Below are 23,392 nucleotides of genomic sequence, written 5' to 3'. Positions count from 1 at the left end.
GTCGGTCGGTCGTCCTCTCAGCCGCGGCTGTTGAATTCGCACGACTTTTCAAAATTGATTCTCCTCTCAACTTCGGAATTGAACGACTTCACAGAGACAGTCAGCCGGACAGACGGACGGATCCACTGAAATGCGCGCATTCTTTTTCCAAGTCCGCGTCGCCGCCGCAAAATTTTCTACCGCAGCAGCAGCACTGTGAGACGAGTGACAGCCCCGTAATCCAGCTGCCGCCGCTGCTGCCGCCACCATAGCCAGCACTAGAAGGAAAAATAGTGAAAAAAAAACCGAGACGAAAAATAAGAATGTATCAAGAATGGCGTGAAAATTACACCGGTGTGCTTGGCGTTGCCGATTCGATGTCCATTGTTGTGATGAGACGACGACGACGACGACGAAGAAGAAGAAGAAGACGACGACATGGGCACACAGTCAGTCTCAGCTGAAAATGCACAGGGACGGATCGACCAATCGACCGACCCAGCGACCCATGGACGCACCGACTCACCAACATTCAGGCAAAGAGGCATGTTGACGCATCGAACCCCGGCCGCTGGAAACCAAGCCGCTGCTTCTAACCAAAAATCGCTCTCGAAAATCGAAAGAAAAAATGATGCCGTCGTCGTCGGTACTTCGGTTGAAAGATGAATCCTTTTCAGAAAAGAATACGATTTCATCTTTCCCGATCCATCGATCGGTTTTTTCAACACAGAAGAACAAGCATCGATCTCTCCAGCGAGGCGATCTGCGAACCACCCGAAAATCCGATCGGAGCAACACCAGTAATTCGAGCTGGTCGGATTCGGGCCCGGGCTCCTCGTGCGAAACGAAGATGACACTTTCGAATCCCTCCGGGGAGATATTGCTCCATGGGAAAAAGAAATATTGTATCTTCTGCAGCGGGACGGGCACGGATTCTCTTGATGATGGAGCCTTACGATATTCGATGACTTGTTAGTCACCTGTTTGAAGCCCGTCAGGGAACTTCGCATCGACGAATTACCGGCTCTTGGGGAATACGTGTCGAGGTTTTTGGAGCTCTTTCGGTCGAGAACGCGCTCCTTTCGAGCGCGCCTATCGTCCATCATCTGATCCAGTCTTCGCTCCCATCGTATCGATACAGTAATCAGTCAGTAAACTCAGCTATCTCCCCGTCCATTAATCAATGAGCGCTCGGTCAGGCCGCATTCACGCCATGCGTCAGTGACAGTAGCTTGCTCTCAGAAATTCAGTAAGAGAGAATCGACGAGTTTGCGAGCTCTATCGATAGGGCTGTCGATTTTGCCGCAATATATGCGCCAGTCGTATTTTCTTTATGCACTTTATCTGTATCTGTCGAACATTCTGTCCCATCCGAGAGCATTCTCATGACGTCTGCATGATGCGAACAGCGAACGTAACGGAACGTCACTCACGAAGGCTCGTTTTCGATCGACATTATAGCTGAGTTTCTTGGGTCGGAGTGCGCTCCGTTTTATTTCCGGGGTCAAATGCTCACCAAGAATGAGATGACTCCATACACTTAGGTAATTCACTCAACCAGAGATCTTCAATGAGTGAGATGTCTTTCTGGACATACCAGTCTTCGTCATTTCGTTGTCGGTGGAAGCGCAATAAGATTACGGCTGCAACCTCTTCCGCGTAGAGGGCCGCCGCTGCTCCTCACTGATCTAACTGACATTTTGAAGCTTGTGAGTGTATTTTCTAATTTTAGCATTAGGGAAATTAAATTCCATGAGCCTGCCTCAGAACATCGGAGCCACGGGATCAAAGATTGAAAAACGCATGCGTGCCCTTCACCTGTGAACTGTTCATCTCATAACGATCAATGCGCTCCCTTGCTCGTTGTCTTCCTCCCTTGATTGGACGGTGCCCTCATCCACGGAGCTTCGAATCTTTTGATTGAAGATCCGAGAAGAAATCCTTTTCACTCCAAACTAAGCCGAGTGGGTGCGCGCACACGGATCGGATTGAGACCTATTCCTCGCTTGCTAAATTCAGAGGGTCTCACGGTAATGTCAACGGCCAATCTAGCACGAGAGCAGTAAGCCGAAAGAGTTGCTCGTAGTGCTCTTCGCGACCGAGCCTTGAAAATGAGATTGAGGATTTTTTTTGCTCCGCACGCTCGTTTTTTGCTTTCGCCGTTGCCGGATTCGATGCCGGTATCGTTTTCGTCCCCGCCGCCACGGTCTCTGGCGTCGTCGCCGGTGTTTGTTGCTATTCTGTTTACAGCTAGTGATCCGATGAAAAGCGGGGCAAACAGCTTGTGTGGCTTGTGGGGAAGAAGGCAGGCGGGCAGACAGGCAGGCAGGCAGGCAGGAGAGCAATCTAGCTCTCTACTCATTTGCATTCGACCAGAAAACAAAGAAGAAATTTTTCTTAGCGATCTATTCGACAGTGAATGGCTTTCTCATCCAGCTGGGCGTTCATCGGACGGAGTTCGTTTGTCCATTTGTTCGGAAAAGCTCCACGAGTTGTTTGGTACAGAAGCGGCTGGAGACTATAGACATCATCCCCGAAGTTTCACGATGCCCGGTGCGGGATAATTCTCGCGAGACCTTTAAGTGTTCTCTGTCGAGAAAATTTCCAGAATACTTCGCGAGCCATGACTCCTCCCGGATCGGAATCCGACCGTATGCGACGTATTCCCGCAGGCGTAGCCCACCGGCTATTTCCGTCTCTGAGGAGCCTCATCTGATGAGAAAATATCGACGCCTCCGCCTGATTCTTCAACCGAGTACCTTCGCTCAGCTTAAATCTGATCGATTCTTCATATGACGATGATATATGTTGTTCATATATTCATATGATGTTATCTCGGAACCTACAATCATTGTAGATCCACTGCGAGAATCAAGGAAGATAAACGTGGGGGGAGGCGAAATTCCGGGAGGTCTTGAAACGAAAACAAAAATCCGGGATGCGAGCGAGTACAAGGGGTCTCCACCAGGCCGCGAATAAGCCTCCTGCCGGCCTGGAAATGTCGATTGATGGTCGTCGTCGTCTCGGAAACGTTCCTCTTATCGGCAATGAGAAACAGATGGAGTAGCATCGTATCAGCCGCTTGTGGCTTTGCTTTCACGAGCTAGGCCGCTGATTCATCGATGGAACAACGAGTCATCTGATACTGTATACAGATAGATCACCCAGCGACGAATGAGGTGCGTCGGCTTTTGTTTTTCTTTTTGATACGAATGCGCTGTTGAGCTCTCGGTAGGTCGTCTCTTAAGATCAGTCGGTCATCTCTCCATCGGGGTTGAGTTATCTCAGTCTGACATGAATCGAAACATCACGAAAGGTAAACAAACGGTGGAGCGAAAAGCTGGAGGACCACGATTCGATGCCCAGCGACCGACCGCAGCGCTTCGCCTCCAGTCTCGATTAAAGTAATAAGCGCGTTATCGTGCGCTGTGTAAGAACTTCGCTTATTCAATCGATGGATGAAGATGCATGCCTGCAAGCTGAGAGGTAACTGTATGGACGGATCAGACCGCCAAATTCTGATTTATTCAGGACACTGGATCCAGCATATTGGGCTGTCGCTGGAGCTTTTGATCGGCTTGGGCCGGGAAGCGCAGGGAATAAATTCTCGTACGGAGCTTTGTACTTCGATTTCTGCTGACGTGAATCACCTGCTCTTGCGCCCTTTCTGGCCGTTCCTATTCCTCTTTCAACGCCGGTCCGACGATAGGATCCTCCGCGGTTTCTGCTCCTTTTCGGTCACCGCCTGCACCCCACATGGGAATTGCACGGAGGCTCCTGACGAGACTTTACGGGCACGATAGAGTTGAAGCCCCGGAGAGCTCGAATTCCGGAGACTGCAAAGCGATTCCACGAGAGGAAGCTCGTCTTGCGGGGAAGGTCGTCGTCCGGTGTAACTCGGTCGTCGGTATCTGAGTGAGTCGCGCAGAGGACCGCGAGCTCTACCGCTCGCTTTCTTCTTGTTTGCCCTCGGCAGCGGCTGAGCAGAGTACTATTCCCGTATACGGCGAGTAGACGAATGAATAATGTGCGTAATAGACGGCTACGGCAGAATGATCCTGCTTTCGGTGGGGCTCACTTAAGCAGCAGCAGCAGCACACGAGCGTACTAGTCGGTATCATTCAGCTGCTGAATTTCCAGGTCGACGACTGACTGATGAGACAAGTGCCTCTAGATACAAGTTTTTCTAAGAGCTTGCAAACCCCCGGGACCCTGTCGGTAGAACGTATCTCAGTAATGAGAAAGGGGGCGAGCCCTCTACGACTCGATGCATGCGGGTGCACGATATCGCGCCTCCTTCGCACCGAACCACCGGTGACAGCTGTATCGGTCTGATGCCGCCGTTAGTCAGAAAAACGCGTGGTCTCGCAGGGCTGCCATACCAGGTCTCATGACCGCAGCGCAATTAGGGGTTTTAGCCATGGATCGATACCCAGTCTTCCTGCCGTTTTGCCGAGTCAGATCTATATTGTGTTCGACGAAGGGAGTGGAAAGGTATTAATCAATCAGGAGCTAGGATACACTGAATGAGGCAAAAGTTTCCCCCACACCTGGGAATCGGCTCTGGGGCTTCTCCGTAGGTCCCCGTAGCATTCGATTTGCTCCGATCTCACAAGCTCCATGGCACGACCTAGGTTCGCCCTTACGCCTCATTCAGATTTCAGCTGCAAGACATTGGTTCGGTGATTTCGAACTCTGACGGATCGCTCCTCGAATCTTTTCCGGGACTCGGATGAGGAGAGAAAAATATTTTCAGTCGTTCGACTACGCCGGAGCTGTCTTCCTGATCGTGTTGTCTGATTCCTAAATCGAGATGTGCTCTATCCGCATGAGAGGATTCGGTTTCTATGTTTTGGAAACTTTTTTCTTTCGCGAAAGAAACATCGCGATATTCCCAAGGACCTTCTCCGTCTCGGACAGCGAGTCATGGCATCCCTGTGGGACTCGAGAAGTTCCGCGATGGTGATTTGTTCCCGGTCATGGCTGTGTCGCGCCATGAATTTTCGAAAATCAAACGAGATCTAGGAAGAGGCTGCGCTATTCGAGATTTTGCTCAGCCACCAAAAGTTCGACGCCCATCCGATTCGGGGGCTTATGAATTGGGTCCCTCATCCTACGGCGCGGCGGTCGAAAAGGACTGGAGCGTCTTGCCCATGGCGGAGAGATTCCCAATGAATGCAACCAGTCCGAGACCTCATTCCTCGGAGAAGAGCAAGAAATGTGTAGACTACAAACCTATCTTGAGGTCCATAAAATGTAGAGGCGCTCGCAATGCTCGATACGAGTTCGAAACCATCCGGGAGAGGAATAAAGCAAAGTCAGCCTCGTTATCTGAGCATTGGAAGCTGCTCGCGGGCGGTGAGATGGCTCCCGGCACGCTTCCTCGCGACGCATTGCCCCTATCGGAAAGCAAGGGCCAACATTGTAAACTCTAAATGGAACTTCAGCTCGGACGGGGTCGTCTACAACGCTACAGCTCTGTTTCCGGGGTCTCTCTATTCACGAGCGAGTCGAAACGAGTCCGCAGCCGGCTCGACAGTCCTTCGTTTCGCGTAACTTTTTCGGTTCTCCGTCTTCGCGCGCTGAGCCTACAGGCCTGACGGAACAACGCCCAGAACAGTAAACAGAAGGAGAAACGACTTGTGAGCCCACACTTTGTCTTCGTAGCGATCACGGTCGACTGGTCGGTCGTTCGGTCGGTCGGTCCGTCTGGCCCCTCCTCGGCTGGAGGCAGCTCGCGAAAAATAGCGCTCCCCAGTCCTGCTACCGAACCGGGTCTGTGAATATGTACGTCTCCTAATGCCCCTCTACTCATGTGTATGAAGAAGTTATCACATTTCCTATGTATGTAGATGACTCTGATTTAGGGAAACCGATAGGAAGCATAAAGCTTGTGGAGACCCATACCGCTTGACGGTGCTGGCAAAAGCTCCGGCTTCCGATAAGAAGTCCAACATATCACTCCGTTGGTCGCCTTCGGTAGGAAAATCTCGGGAAAACGCCTCCTCCAACATTCCGACAGCTCCTGTTGTGCGCTCGATGTGGAGACTTGTTCATCCCTGACCCGGGCATAACCTTGACACTCCAGGGGTCGTATGTACTTCGAGTGCAGGTCGCTCGACTCCGGAGGGAACTCTCAAAAAGTCGCGGGAGGCTTTTGCGCCCTCGCGACACCCAGTGAATTCCAACGGTGTTCTTTCCGGGTCAGCGACCTCATCCAGCTCGATGGAGACGCCGCCGGTTCGCTGTGCAGGAATATTCTGAATTTCGAACGTCGTTATGGATCTGATCTAATAAAGCTGTCCTCTCTAGTTGACATTCAGTCAGAAATGCGCGATAGTTCGGGGCTTGGGGTTCTCTGAGAATATTCTGCGCTGGGGACACAGATCACGGAGTACGTCACAAAATATTCTACCTCCTCCAAAAAGCTCAATTTCCGACAGAAGTTTCTCTGTCCCCGATAGAGAACCCCTCCCCCCCCACAACCCTTATTCGAAAATGATAAAAAGATTCCCGCAGCCGACAGGATTCGAACCTGTGCGGGGAGACCCCAATGGATTTCGAGTCCATCGCCTTAACCACTCGGCCACGACTGCACACTCATTTGTGTGGATCCTCCAACGGTTTGCCAACGAGCACGGTCTATGACTGTGAGTGTTTCCGGTTTTCCTTGTTTCGATCCCTGTGTAGGGCTCATAGAAGTCAACCATTGAGCCGTCGGTCGCCCTGTTCGATGAACGAGAACCTCGAGCGATACCTCGCGGGGCGCATGCGCGGAAACCAAAACAAACATGGCGGCGCCCATGTGTTCGAAATCAGCGCGGCTCCGCGCACGATGTCGTATCGGGTGCCAGAACGAGCCGATTAATCGGAAACCTCTCCTATCTGCAGAGTTCGAGACTTCGTGATGCTCTGAATCGGAACCTACTCGTGAATCGGAACCTGTGATCAAAGGATGGCGATCTCAGATATCGTCGGCGGCTTGGCCGATAACCCGTATTTCGGAGCCGGTGCCGGCCTCTTCGGAGTCGGTGTACTGACCGCCGCCGCTCGGAAGGGAATGCAAGCGGGAATGATTTTGTTCCGACGGCATTTCATGATGACTCTGGAAGTTTCAAGACGTGACAAATGCTACGAGTGGCTCCTGCAATGGATCACGAACAACACCAAACACACACAACACCTTAGCGTCGAAACCAAGTTCGAACAATTGGAGACTGGGAAAGTGAAGACACATTTCGATTTCATCCCAAGCGTCGGCACGCATTTCTTCTCCTACAAGAATACGTGGATCCGAGTGGAGAGGAACCGAGAGCCTGGTTCACAGGGCTTCAACTTCGAGGGCCAGCCCTTCGAAACAGTGCAGTTGACGGCGTTCGGTCGAGACCGTTCTATCTACTTCGATATACTCGAGAGAGCGCGGAAAGAAGCACTCCACAAAGATGTCGGGAAAACCCTCATGTACACCGCCTTCGGTGCAGACTGGCGGCAGTTCGGGGCTCCCAGGGAACGAAGACCCTTGGAGAGCGTGATCCTGGACGAAAATGTAAAAGAGAGAATCATCGAGGACGTCAGAGAGTTCATTGCGACCCCCGACTGGTATCTGGAGCGTGGGATCCCGTACAGAAGAGGCTATCTGCTCTACGGGCCGCCGGGCAGTGGAAAAAGCAGTTTCATTACCGCGCTAGCCGGGGAGCTCGAGTACGGAATTTGTGTTCTGAATCTCAGCGACCGCTCTCTGAGTGACGACCGACTGAACCATCTGATGAACGTGACGCCTCCGCACACTATTGTACTGCTGGAGGACGTCGACGCGTGTTTCGTCTCCCGCGAAAAACCAACGGAAGAATCGTCCAGAGCCTTCGAGGGCTTAAATCGCGTGACGCTCAGCGGACTGCTAAATATGCTCGACGGGGTTGTGTCAGCCGAGGCGAGACTGCTGTTCATGACAACGAATCACATCGATCGTCTCGACCCTGCCTTGATTCGACCGGGACGGGTTGATGTCAAAGAGTATATTGGTGATGCCAGCGATTATCAATTGAAGGGCATCTTCAGAAGGTTCTACGCGAACGTAGATGATGCTCTGGCGGAGAAGTTCGTCCAAAAAATTCGGAACAAACGCAGCAAGGTCAGCATGGCACAGATTCAAGGTCTTTTCATGTTCTACAAGGAATCGCCGCGCACGATGATCGATGAGGGGATCGATAGGCTCTTCAACCAGTGAGAATTGGGTCGCTCACTTAGTCAATAGCATGTTTAATTAATCGCTTGGGAATAAACAAAACAAAGAACGCGCGGCTCTCCCAATTATCCGCATTTTTATTCCTTTGTTTTTCTCGTTGAGTTAACTTTTCAAGCTCAGTCCGACTCGTTCGCCTCGAGCAGCCTGCGGAGAACTCGATGGTGGTTCTGGCTCAGTTGCTGCAGTCTATAATGACCTTAACCGCGTTCCCGGCCCCTGTTCTCGTAGTTTCGAACGCCTTCGCGGCCTCCTCGAGCTTGAAGCGATGTGTTATGAGAGGCTTGACGTCAACCTTGCCGGAGGCGATGAGTTCGATCGCGGTCGGGTAGCTGCAAACGAAATTATATTGAGAAATATCAAGCCAGACAGCATATTCCGAACTTGATCTGCGGGACCCACGAGGAGTGAGACTATAAATACGACTCGGTCGCTTCGTACTCTCCGAAGGTCGTCTGATATTGATGTCCCATTTCGATTCGCCGAACGGCATTCGAAACGAGTGGGACTCCGGGGGAGGTCGATCACGAGCGTGGGTCCGTGGCGCAACGGATAACGCGCCTGACTACGAATCAGGAGATTGCAGGTTCGAATCCTGCCGGACTCGTTTTTTCCGAAGAAAAGTTCATCTAACTACAGATTCGTTCCGTCGTCAAAAGCGAAAATGTTCTCTGCGGAAATTGTTCCGATTCGACGCCATGAGAAATAGATGCTCGATTTGGCAGAACTCAGAGAAGGAGACCCTCACGGAGACAGCGGCGTCCCGAGAAGATGAGCTTATGGTCAAGATCATCGTCGGGTCTGTTTCGATAGCTTTCCGAGACTCGAGTTCACGAATTTCGATCCGCTCATAGGCTCGTGGCCAGAAAGTGCATGATTTGGCGGCAGACAGATCTCATTGCCAGATGCCCAGTTACAGGATGACACGGTCCTGATATTTGCAGTTTCAGTCATCGACTTAGTTCGCACCCCCGACACCTCCCTCGATTCGACCTAGCTTCGGATATCAGAGAACGATCCGGAGAGACCGAAGAGGAGAAGAGTGAGGGAGGAAAACCGAGGTGAGAACACCTAGGTGATTGGGAGCTTGGGCTCCTCTTTCGGTATAGGAGGTCGAAGCTCTCGCGTATATCGATGCGACCAGAGCTAGCCTCGGGTTCGAACAAAGTCGCCACAAAGGAAGAATCTGCATGTCTAGACGAAGCCGGTATTTTTTTCCGATGTACAGGAGGGCTCACTCAGGCCCGGCTGCTATGATTCTGTGTCGACGAGATGGTGACCCTGGCCAACAAAGGAGGATAGATCAGAAAGATTCGGGCCTAATATCGACTTTCTTTCGCATACGACGAGGGAGCCACGACGGGGGCCATATCGCTGTAATAAAGCCCACGATCAACACCAAGGGCAGCTGGCCACATCCGTCTGTCTCGTTCACAAGCAGACCCGATATCTACAGGGCCATTGGGAAAAAGAACTCCGCAGACCGCTCTGGTGTATTCCAGAGTGACAGAGAGAGCTGCCGGATATAGGAGCTAGCTGCCGCATTGGTCCTACCCACTATGACCCGCGGTCTGACCACTCGAGCGGTCAAGCGTCCGATAAAAGTTTCGCCGTCAAAATTGAGGGAGGTTAGGAATATCCGCGCGACGATGCGCTCGAATCGCGAGGAACCGCCGTCGCACGGGAGGACGTGAACGCAAGAGATCGTCGCTTGGCGAACGACAACGGAACCAACAAAGGCCTCCATGCCGTCTTTCGAGCCGCTGATGTTCAGTGGCCACACTGATGTGGCCACAGTGCTACTTCCCTGAGAGGAAAGTGTCCGATCGAATTTCGTTGAGTTTGTTCCGGGCAGCGAGGGAGCCGCGTCTGGCTCCACGCTGAATAATTGACGAGATGTGCATTCATCTAGACAGTGCACGTCCCTTGATGGTTCATCCGCTTTTCTTCGAAGTAAACATTCCTAGAGCGTCGATTAAGTGAGGCTCGGGGATCCCCAAGTTCGTATTCTCTCCCTCCAGGTTGATCGAGAGTTTGGTCGTCTCATTCTCGTTGCTTGCATTGGGCGCAGGGAAGAGTAGGATGGGTCGTATCCTCATCTTTCTTGGGGGGTCCGGGAGGAAGGGGGGAAACAAGGTTACAAGCCAACTCTTGACCATAATCTGTTCGGGACGAGTTCCTATGGGATTCTGTTTCGACACTGAGACCAAACCGTATGGACTCCTATAGATCGCAAATGCCCAAAGGGCTTTCCATGGTGTTGCTGCTCATTTCGCTGCGCTTCGACCACCTCTCAATCGGTCATAACAGGCCAGACGGAGGGGTCTCTCGAGGATGTCCTTCGCCTCAGGAGAGCTCCGGAGGAAGCCTTGATCGCGTGCATTTGAGGAGAAACGCCGACGTAACTGAGGAGTCCTAAGAAAGATCTCAGCTCCAGGGGTCGACTGCTCCTGCACCCTCCCCCCTCTCCCCACGGCACCGGCTAATGGCATGTTGAATTCATGATATTGTCGCTTGCTGGTGTAGACGCTTATGCAAGCTGTTCCCTCGCGAGATTCTCCAAAAATAGAGCTCATGCATTCCGCAACAGCTTGTGCAATCTCGATTACGAATATTCCTCGTCAACATATACATTAGGGGTACACCTCTGACTCCATAGACCGATCCTCCATAGATAGAGCATTTGAGAGTGAAGACTCCAGTCGGCTGTACCTAGAAGCATCTCGGGGTCGCGGCATCCCTTGCTGCTCGCAATGTCAGGTAGTCCTTCGTACTTCCGGGGTTCGTCTGGACTTCTGCGTCTACGAATTCCCGACACGATCGTCTCCATGAATGTGCTCGTTGTTTGAATTATGAATAGATGTCGGCACGGACGGTCGCAGCCGGCTCGTTGAGAGATATTTTCAAACTTCTCAGCCATAGTCCCGGAAGAGGAAACGAGCAAGCGACTGCATTTCTGATGGCAGGGATAAGCGTCGGAGTAATCAGTGCGTCGGCGTTGCCCCATCGTCCGGAGCCTCGGCGGAAACTTGAGAGAAGTCTTTGTTCATCGAACGCCTCCGATCATCGAACACACATACATAGGTCGAGCTCTGGAGCAATCACTCGCAGCCCGAGAAACTCAGGCTCACCAGCTCTCCATAGTGATCAATTTCCATCGCATCTTTTCGTTTCATATCCGAATGCGTGCACATTCCGGCGCGGGCACAGCGCAGAGGAATGGTTTCCCTTGATTGAGCGATTCGGTTTCTTCTCGAGGTAGCAACTCACCAGAATCGAATGGTCCGGAGCTCGATCGGAGAATTAATTTGATGAGACCTCAGATATCTAATGCAACTCACCAGTTGGCATAGCGGAAAACTCCCCGTATGTCGAGTTCCTTGATCACTGCATCTACAAGAGGCACCTTGACCTGCGGCGGTCCCATACCGACCATGACGACACGGCCGCCCTGGCGAGTGACCTTGGAATGGGAAAATAGACTGACATTATTGCTTGGTCACAGGGAAAAATTATTGTTGGAGCTGTCTCTAGCATAACTACACCCGTGTTCATGGAGGGCGTCCTGGAGATATTTCGGCCGTTTCAGTGGACTCGCATCCCCCAGACATAGTAGCAGCATAACGTTAAGTCCAGCTTTCGCGGGTCTTAAGGAACCTGGCCAACCGATCCACGAGTTGCGAGGCCCAGTGCGTCCGGACGGTGGGAGCTGCGCCAGATGCTGCACGCAGCTCCGCAAAAAAATCCTAAATGAACTCTCTCGAGTTTCTCTCAATCGCTGTAACGTTCGTGCTGTTGCCGCCTTCGCCGCTGCAAAGTGAGAGAGCATCTCCGCCACGTCGTTAAGGCAAAACGGGAGCTTAGGTCCAGCAGGAGGAGCGACTTCTCCTTCCATCAATCTCCACGAAGCCAGTTTCGAGACCCCCCCCCAGATAAGAAATGTCGCACACAGAAAAAAGAGGACACGGAAATCTATTCCTTGGTACGCGTGTTCACAAAATCATGTTCGCGAGTTGTCCGAACGATCACGGTGCGAATCTATCAAGTCGAGGGGGAGGATTTGCGCTCAGCGACAAACTATGGGACACACAAGGTACAGCTCGTTCCCGCAACTGCCTTCATGCATGAGACTTTCCTCAGCGCGTAACCTCGCACATCGTCACAAACAAAAGTCGCACTGTCAGCTCGCGCGGACGATCGCGGAATCATCGCTGCTTACGACAATCAAAAATTCCTCCGGCCGCCCTCGTCCGCCACTACTGGAGCGCACCGAATTTACGGCATTCCGAGACAGGGTCTCCACAGGAGCCGAGAGATACCGTGAATTCCCGGCATTAAAGCCGCCTGAGAGCCCTGGATGTAATCAAGAGCAGTCCCTTTAGTAGTAGCTTTGAGAACCGAATAAAAAGAGATGCGGGTGTTATTATCTACATGACAAGGCAAGGAAAGAAGAATCACTGGCCTCGAGCCCGGAGAAACAGTAGCTCCTTTCTCGACCTCGTTTCGTCTCTCTTCCTCTGAGCTTGTGAGTCAAGACCGAATTTGTCAGGAGCCTTGAAGCTCGGTCCTCGGTCCGTCGATTCCAAAGAGCGGCACAGCTCTCCTCGTCCTCTGTACGAATGATGCAGTTTCTTGGCGAGAATCGATTCCAGCTACGGCAGATTGGAACGACAGAGCAAGCGAGAGTTTTCTTTGACTCCTTCAACTACGGTCGCCGAAAGGTAATCTTCCCCAGCGAGTTCGCTATTCCTCCCGTCGCGAGCTTCGAGCGGAGACCCCGGGAAAACTTCTTACAGAACCTACACGGATCTCTTTTGTCGGAACAGCTGGCCCAGGACGCGACAAGTTATTCACGACGCGTCGATCCGAGCTTTTGGATCGCTCGAATTTCCTCCGCCGGTCCTCCACCTCATGCAATCGAATTCTGAGCGCTGCCCAACGCCGTGGGGGCCTCATTTCCGTCGGAATTCCCACGTCACGAGGGAGGAGGGGACATTGACGGATCTTCTTTCAAAAATTTGCCGGCGCCCACGTAAATTCATCGGCTCATTGTAGACGCTTCATGTAGCTCGGGAGGCACGTGGACTGAAGACACGACTCCCCGGGAATATTCCGCGGATTTTCTCCCGGGCCTCCGATATCGCGCAAGACAGCAAATATTAAATCAGGAGAGAATAATAATCCTCCGTTATATGTTTAGGGACGCCCCGAGACAGGAACTGTCTGAGATATTGGAGCGCAAGGCTTGTCGGTGGCCTACACTCGCGTCAAAGGAGTTGTTCCAAGTAATATCCCTGCCGATTGCTACCGGAGGGGAGGAACAGAAGCCAATCATAGCGGCTGTGCGGGCGTTCATAAGAGCATCGGTGATCTTTGAGGGCTTGCCTGCCGCGAAGTCCAACTTGTATGCAGATAAGAGCCGCGTATATGGCGGACGCGAAAAAATAATTTCGACAAAGACATCGACATATGTCCTGTGGTCTAGACTCTAGAGTCGCTAAGCACTTGAATGATCCCCTGACCTACGGATTAGGCGTCTCCGATCCATTCCATCACGACCTTCGCCTCGGAACACAACCGTCAGAGAGAAGGGATTGCTCGAAATGTGCTGGGCTTCGCCGATCCTCCCGAAGACGTACTCCGGAGCGATCAAGTGGAAGCCGTGTTTGCTGAACCACGCGAAGTTGCGAATTCTCATTTCAAGTTGAGACGGGGAATTCAGTACGACTCTGGTCATCCTTCGCCAAATGACGCCTCCAAGACTCATCTCCCGTGACTCGTCTGCATGCGAAGGCCGAGTTAGTAATCAAAGCCTCCACCCTCTGTCTTACGATTCGTGCCTGGCCGTCGTAACGAGCGCTGAGCCGCGGAACCATTCTTTTTGGCGCGGAGCGAGAGAAACGCTGGCCGGAACCGTTCTCTCGAACCTGAACACAATTTGCCTTCTCGATCAAATTCTTGTCGAGTCAACAGAAACGTTTTTTCCGAGTTTCTCTTCCAGATGGGCTCTCGAGGAAAAAAACGCGCCGGCCGATCGACTTAGTGAGCCGGACGCTCCAGAAACATTCTTGGTCGTCACGTAGCTTTCGAGGAGGCCAGCAGAGAGCGCGGCTGGGTGCGTTAACGTCCTTGTCGAACGGAAGGATCTTCGAAGTGATGGGAACTCGAAACGAACGAAGCTCACAGCTGGCTATCGAAAGGTGGAGAAATGACGAACAGATGTCCACGACCCGTCTTTTCCAAGAGCTGGCCAACCGCTCCGACGGGCAATGTGGACCTGCTCGAGTCAGCAAACTCGCTACCGGAAGAAAGATGACCGGGGAGAGAAACAACACCGAAATCGTCGTAGTTTCAGTGTCGACATTTTTCGTTCCGATACCACCGACCGTCTGCGAAAGCGGGGGAGGATCTCCGGGCCGGCTCATATCGGGAAGATGACAGGAACATCGCTTTCTCCTAAATCTCTATCACGGATCCGACTCGCTCCTGGATGTCGCGCTCCGAAAGGGCACCAAGAGAGACCTTCGAGAACAGGAATGCGCGGAATATGCACAGTCTAGAGACACGGGGACTTCCGCGAGGGTCGAGGAAGTTCTCTGCTTCACCCAAGAGGTCGGAGGGATCGATGCGGTAAACACGTCTCGACGAACCGCGTTTGACCCCACCAATATCGAATCGTCGTCCGGGAGTCATGTTCCAAGACGCTAAAGCCTGTTGACAGTCGACTCGGCGTTCCGAGTATCGCTCTTGGCAAGGTGTGTGCAAGGCGAAGTCCCTGATCAATGGGCTGTGAAACGGATATTGTTTGCGCATGGGACTCCCGATACGATTTTGTGTGTTCTCGCGCACCGATGCCAAATTCAATATGAGGAGTACAGCCGAAGCCGAGTGCCCGCTGACCCAGAAGTCTGCTCGAGTCTCCCGCGGGCGTCTCGTGATCCTGTGGCTTTTCGACGGCAAAATAGGAAAGAATTACTACGCCGTCGCGTCGACTCTGTTCCCTCGACGAGCGGTACGCCAGTGTTCCCATGGCATTTTGAGAATGTTGAGGACACACTACGTGAGCGATGCATCATATCCTCACAGGTACCTAATTTGGGAGGTCCGAGGATGCGCTCCTGATTCCGGAGAGCTGCGAGCATCCGATGCTTTCAGCGCCGAATGAAAAGCATTGTCACCCTTGCGGGATGCCGGAATGTGAAGGAACTCTCCGATTAGAAGCGGAATCGTCATGTCATGCTTCATGCTTACACCATGATCACTATCTACCTACTCATGATGTACATTATTTGATCCTCGCTCAAGAGATGCTCGGAGACTTTCAGTACGGGGAAAACGAAAATTTTGCGGGCGCACCCGTTCTCCGTCCCGTACCCGCAGAACATAGTGTTACTTGCGAATTCGCTCGCCGCCGGGGTCGCTTAAGCGCGATATTCACCGTCTTCCAATCGTGGCATCGAAACTCAAGAATTGTCCCGAGGCAAGCTCCGATGCGACGCTAAATTTAGAGCCGAAACGAGAATAATTCCAGGAAACGCGATACCATAATCCCGCTACGAATTGAGTCTTATGCCATGAATACGCTAAGCAGGAAATCAAGAGAAACAATTGTCCAAAAATAAAGCTTCTCGTTAAAAGAGCTCAATTCCCCGAGACCCGCGATGTTTGAACATTTGGATTCCGTCGCCGCTCCGTCGCGCAATTTTGTTCATAATGAAGTCGACAGCTGATTTCTGCGGGGAGTTTGGATGATCTGAACAGTCGAGACAATCATTCTCTACAAAAAGTTCGATCTCGCTCGGAGCGACCGAATCTCGTGTGATTGAAGGGAACGACGCTATATCAGCGGCGCAGCAGACTGAGTTTCTTTACGCGACACTCCTCTGAATCAAAAGGGTACCGTGGGACAAAAAGCCCGGCAATGGGTTTCCGACGACTAATTGTCTGACAGGCACCCCATGTGGATACGTATGTAGGTACGTCAATCTCCGCCGCGGACCGCTCATGAACGGTGCCAGATGACATCAGGCGCTGAAATTCCGCTATCTGCGTGGGCCGCGGAAATTCCCCAAGAGATTAATTCCGAGGGGGAAAAATGTTCTAGGATGAACGAGCATGAGAAAAACTCACGTTGATAGCCAGGCCCACCGAACTCTCGACGCCCGAGCACTCGAGAGTAACTTCAGGGGCTGATCCGGTTATTGCCAGGATCTCCCGAGAGATCGCTTCGCTGGTTTTGCCTTTGACGTTAACAGTCCCGGTAGCGCCGAGAGACCGTACGAGCTCCAATTTGCTCTCAACTATATCTGGAAGCAGGGAAAGAGGACGATGAATGAATGGAAGAAGGAGAATCGCTTGGGAGTGAAAATAATGAAATTGGAGGAACGACGGGAAACGGCTGATGTTCTCGAAGGATGAGCCCGTACTCAAGAGGAAGAAGTGCTATCGGCTGCGACATTCGCGGTGAGGAGGAATCCGCATCGCGATGCTCGCCGCCATCTGGCGATCTACTGTCGCATCGGAGGTCATGTCTTCCGGCTGGCTGGATCGACTCGCCGCAACATACAGAGTGACGCTTGAAAAAAGTTCGACCCGCGGAAAGACACAACAAGTGTCCTCACATGGGTGTTTGTGGCTCGTAGTCTGAGCGCGGCCGATCCGCCTCTGTTTGTGTGCTGAGCGGACAGACATCGTTTTTCATGCAGCTCTCATATTACATAGTTGGGAACTCGCTATGTGCCTCTCCGCTCCTTTTCCCCCCTCTCTATGAATGTTGTCTAGGACTACACATGCATAAAAACTCGTGATCGCAAGTCGAGCGTGCTCATGAAAATACGGAAGAACTCGTTTCTGACTGCGATACTCTTGTCAGCCAGTAAGTCAGTCTCCCTTCCTGCCCCCCTACGCGAGACTTCTGGAGCGAACTGACAGATCTTATCTCAGTCTGAGCAATAAGTTTCTTTGCCAGCTCCAGCCCACAATAAATCACCCCGGTCCCCACGATCGTCCGAAGCTATCGATCTGATGGGAACACAAGTAGAAAAACTGCAAAGCATTGTCGTGTCGCAGGGAGCTCAACGTAGTGTTGGAAACTGGAAGCTCCATTACTGTCCGGGAGGCGATGAGCGCATGCGAACGGTGTAATGGGGCATCTCGCTGCGAATTATTACATTCCCCCATGAGCTCGAGGCTACCCCGAGAGCGCTTATCCCGACGACGGCCGACGATGCTCGATCAAAAACGTAAATATGTACGTGAAACGGATCGCATTCTCTGCCGAGAAACTTTTGAGAGCCGACCGTGATCGCAAGAGAAGAGAGGAATGATTCAATTTTTTTCGCGGGTTCGAGCACGCAAGCCGTCGAGAAGCTCAACGGAATCCCTCCTTGGGGGGGCGAAGGGTCTGGCCGCGAAAAAAACATCGGAACGCGTCCTCGGATTGACTCCGGAAACTTCTGGGGAAAATAAACCTCTCACAGACCGAAGGAATTGAGCGCCGAAAACGGTCTCGAAGCATCGGGTCTTGATTGATACTACGAAATGAGATCCCGAATCCTGCTCAGAGCGGCACTCGAAGGAAAACGAGAAACTTTCGGAGCGCGGCTTAAGCCGATGCCGCCGCTTCGACCGTAATGTCATCAATATGCGAACGAGAAGCACTCGTGAATCCCATTCGTTTCGCGCGGGGAAATCTCGGCTCCCTTCGAAGCTGTGCGTTGAAGGCAGAAGTGCTTCATTGTGGAGATGGAAAAACTCGACGAAGGGAAGCAGAGCCGTCGACAGTACCGAGACCTCAAACGATGATATAGTCGACGACGACAGGGGCGAGTCTTTCCGAATTGAGACGATCCGATTCAATTGCCGGCGACGAAGGAAACTTGCTCTCGCAAGCGAACGACGGCGTTCCAGGAAGACGCTTTCCCGAGTGACAGAACAGGAAAGAGGTGGAAAGAGGTGAAGAACACAAGAAGCTGAGGCAGGACGCCGGTTGACGTCATCGGAGCTTGCGGTCCGGGCTCTCGTGGTGGAATTTTCGGGATCAACTCACCGGAAATGCTCTCGGCCAGAATGGCCCCCATAAAAACCACGACAATAAGAAGTAATGAAACGGAAGAAAACGCCGCAAATTTTGAGCCACATGAAGCTCGGTCACCGCACTGCTTCACGTGGGATCCGCTCTCGGCTCCCTGCTGCTCTGCTGCATCCTGATGTTCTTTTTTTTACATGTCCTTCAAGTTCCGACAGGGTCGGCAAAAAGAGAAGCGGACAACTCACCTGTCACAACCACAGTTGAGGCCCCGAACGCCTTGGCCACGAGGAAGTTCAGCAGACCGATCGGCCCTGTAAAACAGCATACACTCCCATGAAAAAGGGAACGTTCCTGAATGGAGGATCAAACAAATCCCGGGGCGGAAGACAAAGCGTTGGCTTGACACAATAAGACTCAGGGACGCGTTGTCAACTAACTAAGTCAACAAGCAGAAATAATTGCGAATGTATTCTCTTGCTGCCTCAAGCGATTCTTTCTGAGGGCGTGGATCCGTTGTTGGCCTTTGTTTGATTCAAAGCAGTTTTAGAACAGCCGAGTAGTGTTCCCGCAGCGAGACGCGCGAGGAAATTCCGGAATGAGTTCTCGAGAACGGCGCTCCCACGAAGCCGCAGTTTTCCTCTCGTTTGCGGAATGCTTCTGGACGGAAGCATTTCAATCGAATCTCGCTGTTGGGGACTTGGATCGTCGTCTCAGATATCGAGACGATGGCGAACAGTCGCGAAAAAGGAAAGAGTTACGGAATCACTTGAACTTTTTTTTCGGTCCGTGTACTAGGTGTACACTTCTCGTTTGAAGAGCTCAAGATCTGCTACTCATCAGAAAAACGTGGGCGACAACCACTCGACACCCTGGCCTCCATTTTCCATACTTACCGGCTCCGGTGACAAGAACTTTCTCTCCGAATTTTAGATCTGCTCGACGGCAGGCCATTACCGCTACAGACAGAGGCTCGATGAAAGCCCCCTCGTCGTACGAAAGTGAGTCGGGCAATCTGGAAATAGACGCGTCACTATTAGGTGTAGTCTGGCCTGATGATAACATTCGCTCCCGGGACGAACGAGCCTCGAGCGAATGCGGATCGAGGTTCCGTCCAACACCTATGGAGGACCCGGGTTTCGTGATCGAGTCTCAGCATCGACTTCCATCTAGCTTCTGTCCCCATCGCGGCGATCCACTCGGATGAACTCAAATGTCGACGGATTCCGGGCTCACTGGTCGGACAACGCAACGCTTATTAAATTTTAAGCGACCGACGTGGTGGGCAGGGATAGCCGGCGTTTCTTGTGACCCTGGGCGGTCGATTCCGGCAGTCGGGCGTGTGGACGCAACATTCCTCGAGTGTTCCGCTATCCGTCTCCGCGCACCCACTAGTGGACATTTTTCAAGTTTTTCCCGAGAAGCTCTCTCTCGGATGCTCCCTTCGGTCTCTCTGCTCTGGCTCCCTAGCATCTCTACGGATGGCATCTGGGGGAACCCGAGAGCACTCTGACCGAGAGTTCTAACCAATTTGCCGAATTTTTCCGCGCGATTTTTATTGGACCAAGTATTCGAATCATCCGGAACTCGAACGCCGTTCAATTCGTCCAGCTTTTCGGGATTTTAATTACGGCAAAAAAGGAACGAACCATGGCTAGAGAGCTCGGAGCATTTCTTCGGTTTCGGAAGCCGGATTCGGCCCTGGCGACTTTCGGGATTTTGAGTATCCCTGGACGTTTTCATCGAGGTCATGGGGGAAATTCACCTCGGGAGAGGAACGACCAGCGATTCTGTTCTCTTGCAGAAGATGTACATACAACCCTAGGGCGGAGACTCCGATAGAATTCGGCGTAGAGCCGACGAGCCGGACGGAAATAGAATTTCCACAAACTAGGCCGGCAGGCTCCATTGGTCCGATAGTTTTCACAGTCGATGTCAGTCGACACTCTTCCATCCGGCCACCCTCCTCCACAACCGTCGACTTAGACTCAGACGTCTTAGGAAAACAAGACATCGGCTACTTCTTGTTGAGAGAGTTTCGTACAGTCTTGACCTCACTCCTGAGGCCCCTCACTACGACTCATTGGTCCACGTTCTACCATTTCAGGAGAAGTCCCGCGAAACGGGACAATGCTCCTCACGTCGTCGACGCGGCGGGAAAAGATGGTTGTTGGCCTTTTCGGCACGAATGGGAAACGTTAAGGCTTCCGGCTAATTTCGCGGTGGCTGAATGGACGAGCCATGAAGCGGCTGGAACGACTTCTGCGTTTTGTTGCCGGTCCTGGGGGAATTCGGGTACTCCTTCAGCCTTTCGGTGCAGGGCACGTCGACCGACGACGCTCGAAGAAAGACTCTGACAGATGCCTATTTTCGATTTGACAGGGAACAGGAATAATTGTAAGCGACCGTTCGTGTCAGTTGGGAAATTCCAGGAAGCAGTTAGAGCTGCGTGTGCCCACGAACCGTCCCCGGAGAAGTCATGGCAAGCGAAGCGTTATTACGAAGTGATCGAACTCTTTAACGACCCAAGGGACCCATGTGGTGGGTTCTAATGCTTCGGTCAACCATCAACGACTTCCTGCATCGAGGTTCCGATCGAGGGAACTTGAAAAGAGTCCATGACAATGCGTCAAGCAACGTTCTGGCCTCGGGAAATAGGTAGTATACGTTTCGATGCTCCTGACGAGCAGCTACGAGGAACTCACTTGAAACAGAGGTCGGCTCGGTGGCAGTAAAACCTCCTGAGGGTCCCATGATAAGGAGGAGTCGCGCAGAAAATCACCTTCTGACAAAGATTATAGCGTCCGGAGCGGCAATCTGCACATTGCGCACAGTTGACTCCCGGTTCCAATGCCACACGGTCGCCTGGAAAAGTGGTGGGTCCTTGAGCGGTGACTCGATTCTCGAATCCGATACGTCAAGCGAGGAAAAATGCGGGAAACCGATTGATCCCTTTTTTCTCGCTTTCCGTTTCAGCGAAATTGGCCGAAGAGCGAAACGGTCTTCGCGATCATACAGATCCGATGGAGAGAAGCCGCCAAGATTGAATCCGCCAGGGATAGTCTATCGATTTCATCAAGTCGAGGTTCAGAAATCATTCCCGGCCTCGAATCAGCATACGAAGTCGATTTGTTAGACACCTTCGCGGTCGACTATGTTTCTCTTTTCCGACTCGGGGAAGAGGGAAACCAAGAATACGATTCTTGTGAGACGGAACGAGAGATGCGGCTCGACGCCCGAATGGGATGGTTCCGTAATTGTTCGCGACAGGGAGTGTTATGGCTCACAAAGCTAAAAAAATTCGTTCCAGGAAGCGAGTAAACTTCATCCCCCCTTGACAGATGGACAGATGTACTCGTTCGCGTTTCTGCTTGGAAGATCCGTTACTGCGGAGAAGGGTCTCCGACAGGCCCAGCTCGAAAACTCTTCTTCCCGGTGCCAAGACACCGATATAGAGAGTATTATTATCAATCAGGTCTTCTCGAGTCGAGGGGAGCATGCTCCCACGCTCGGTATTCTCATTCGGGAGCTAATAAGCACAAGAACTATTTCGGTATCGAGATTAGAGAGTTACTCACCAACTTTGACATTGGTGACTTCGGGCCCAACTTTCGTCACGATGCCGGCAGTCTCGTGGCCGAGAATCATCGGTTCAGTGACCACGAACGGGCCGATGGCTCCATGGACCAGATAATGAACGTCTGAGCCACAAATTCCTGTACTCTTGATACTGACTTGAACCTCTGTTCGAGAAGAGAGGTTGCTCATTATTCTCTGCGCTTTCCGATCACTGACGTTAGTTGCTATGATGTTCTCTACCACTAGTTAGACATCAACCGGGGTTGTTCTGATAGGGTTAAGGAAATGCGAATGAAAACGGCAACCTCACCTCCTCCCTTGGGCTCAGGCACGGAAGTTTGCTCCTATGGGGGGAAAACATCGTCACTTCATGATGAATTTACTCAATCAATCTACTGATCTAAAAGTCGTCACCCTATTCGAGAGTTCGCGTTGCGACTAGGCTTTGCATTGGCGGTTATCGACCGTGATCCCGACTTTCATTCAACATGGGACACCATGGGGGATAGCGAAAAACCGAAGTCGAAGTCGATAAGCGCGGTTTTTCATGAAATATGCGGTTTTCTGCAAAGTCGAACAGCGGCCGCCCATTAGGTCGAAAGCACTCGCAGTCAACTGATTGTGCGCCCAATCCTCTCGATAGGGTTCCGGGAGAGTTCGCGACCGATGCAAAATTATTCCGCGTGGAATTGAGCAGATTTTTGCTCCAATCGATTTCAACTCTTTTGAGATTTTCTCCATTCATCTGAGAATGGGCCCTGTGACGAGTAGCTTCCTCGCGATGCGTGAGTTCTTCCACGGAACGAGTCTAAACTTCATGTATCCAGTCCGTCCCGAATCAATAGCCTCATTCATTTCGATGACGAGCTTCGAATCCAGAAGTCAGGACAGCAAGCGGAGCATTCCCTCACCTATCGCCGACACGCCCCTTAGAAGATAGATCCACCTTTCGAAACAAAGCTGACCTCGAGAATCTGTAGAATCACCCTCTTATCGACCGCCTGATTGTAACCTCTAAGAGCGAGCCGGTGACGGAAAGTCGGCAGAGCCTTATCGGAGCGCTCCACGAATTCATCAGCTTCGCGGTGCTATGCGCAGGGGTAGCGGACGGGGCATGCAGACAATGAGAGAAACATCGAGAATCGTGTCAGGAAGCTGCATGTCCACTGGACCTTCCTCTGACTTGCGGGGAGACGGCCGCTCACCGACACAACACGACATCAGAGGATGAATCAGAAATCTCGATCCGAGCTCCGCACGCTACCGCTGTCCCAGAAGTCGAGACGAAGGCCCAAATCGAAGAGTCCAAGGCTAGGAAATATTCCAGGAGGAACATCCCCCGCCGAAAATATCCTGTCCAAGGTCGGTCAGTGTCACTGGCAGGTCGCTTCATGAGCGAAGCTCCTCACTCCGTCAGCGGAGAAGTGAACCGTACTCACGAGTCGCATATCCCCCTTCGCGTGGAGGACACACGTAAGGTTATCAACTGGAGCCATTTTCCTGTACCAATACGATCTTAACGACCAGAAAAGTTCCGGCATAGAGGACAGCGCGACGGCTACCCT

At 52.1% G+C, this 23,392-nt stretch overlaps 2 protein-coding genes and 2 non-coding genes across 4 annotated transcripts; 2 read left to right on the top strand and 2 right to left on the bottom strand.

The window, feature by feature from the left end:
• Positions 1–6,493: 6,493 nt before the first annotated feature.
• TRNAS-CGA (transfer RNA serine (anticodon CGA)) lies at positions 6,494–6,575 on the bottom strand. Its single transcript has one exon. It is a non-coding gene; the product is annotated as a tRNA-Ser (tRNA).
• A 221-nt stretch (positions 6,576–6,796) lies between these two features.
• Positions 6,797–8,282, top strand: Bcs1 (mitochondrial chaperone BCS1). Its single transcript, XM_003748119.2, has one exon. The coding sequence runs from the start codon at positions 6,935–6,937 to the stop codon at positions 8,204–8,206; it is 1,272 nt and encodes a 423-aa protein (XP_003748167.1). The 5' UTR covers positions 6,797–6,934; the 3' UTR covers positions 8,207–8,282.
• Position 8,283: 1 nt separating this feature from the next.
• Positions 8,284–23,392, bottom strand: LOC100900706 (sorbitol dehydrogenase). Its single transcript, XM_003748034.2, has 9 exons — positions 23,267–23,392; positions 22,138–22,171; positions 21,827–21,991; positions 20,954–21,113; positions 19,145–19,263; positions 18,497–18,562; positions 16,352–16,527; positions 11,563–11,684; positions 8,284–8,553 (listed from the first exon to the last, which is right to left on the bottom strand). Exons 1-9 carry the CDS (start codon positions 23,366–23,368, stop codon positions 8,397–8,399), a joined length of 1,101 nt encoding a protein of 366 aa, XP_003748082.1. The 5' UTR covers positions 23,369–23,392; the 3' UTR covers positions 8,284–8,396.
• TRNAR-ACG (transfer RNA arginine (anticodon ACG)) lies at positions 8,756–8,828 on the top strand. The gene has a single exon. It is a non-coding gene; the product is annotated as a tRNA-Arg (tRNA).

This window comes from Galendromus occidentalis, unplaced genomic scaffold (assembly GCF_000255335.2).
Source record: "Galendromus occidentalis unplaced genomic scaffold, Mocc_1.1 scf7180000077527, whole genome shotgun sequence".
Classification (NCBI taxonomy): Eukaryota; Metazoa; Arthropoda; class Arachnida; order Mesostigmata; family Phytoseiidae; genus Galendromus; species Galendromus occidentalis.
The sequence above is the reverse complement of the archived record's forward strand: the minus strand, read 5'-3'. Positions and strand labels throughout refer to the sequence as shown.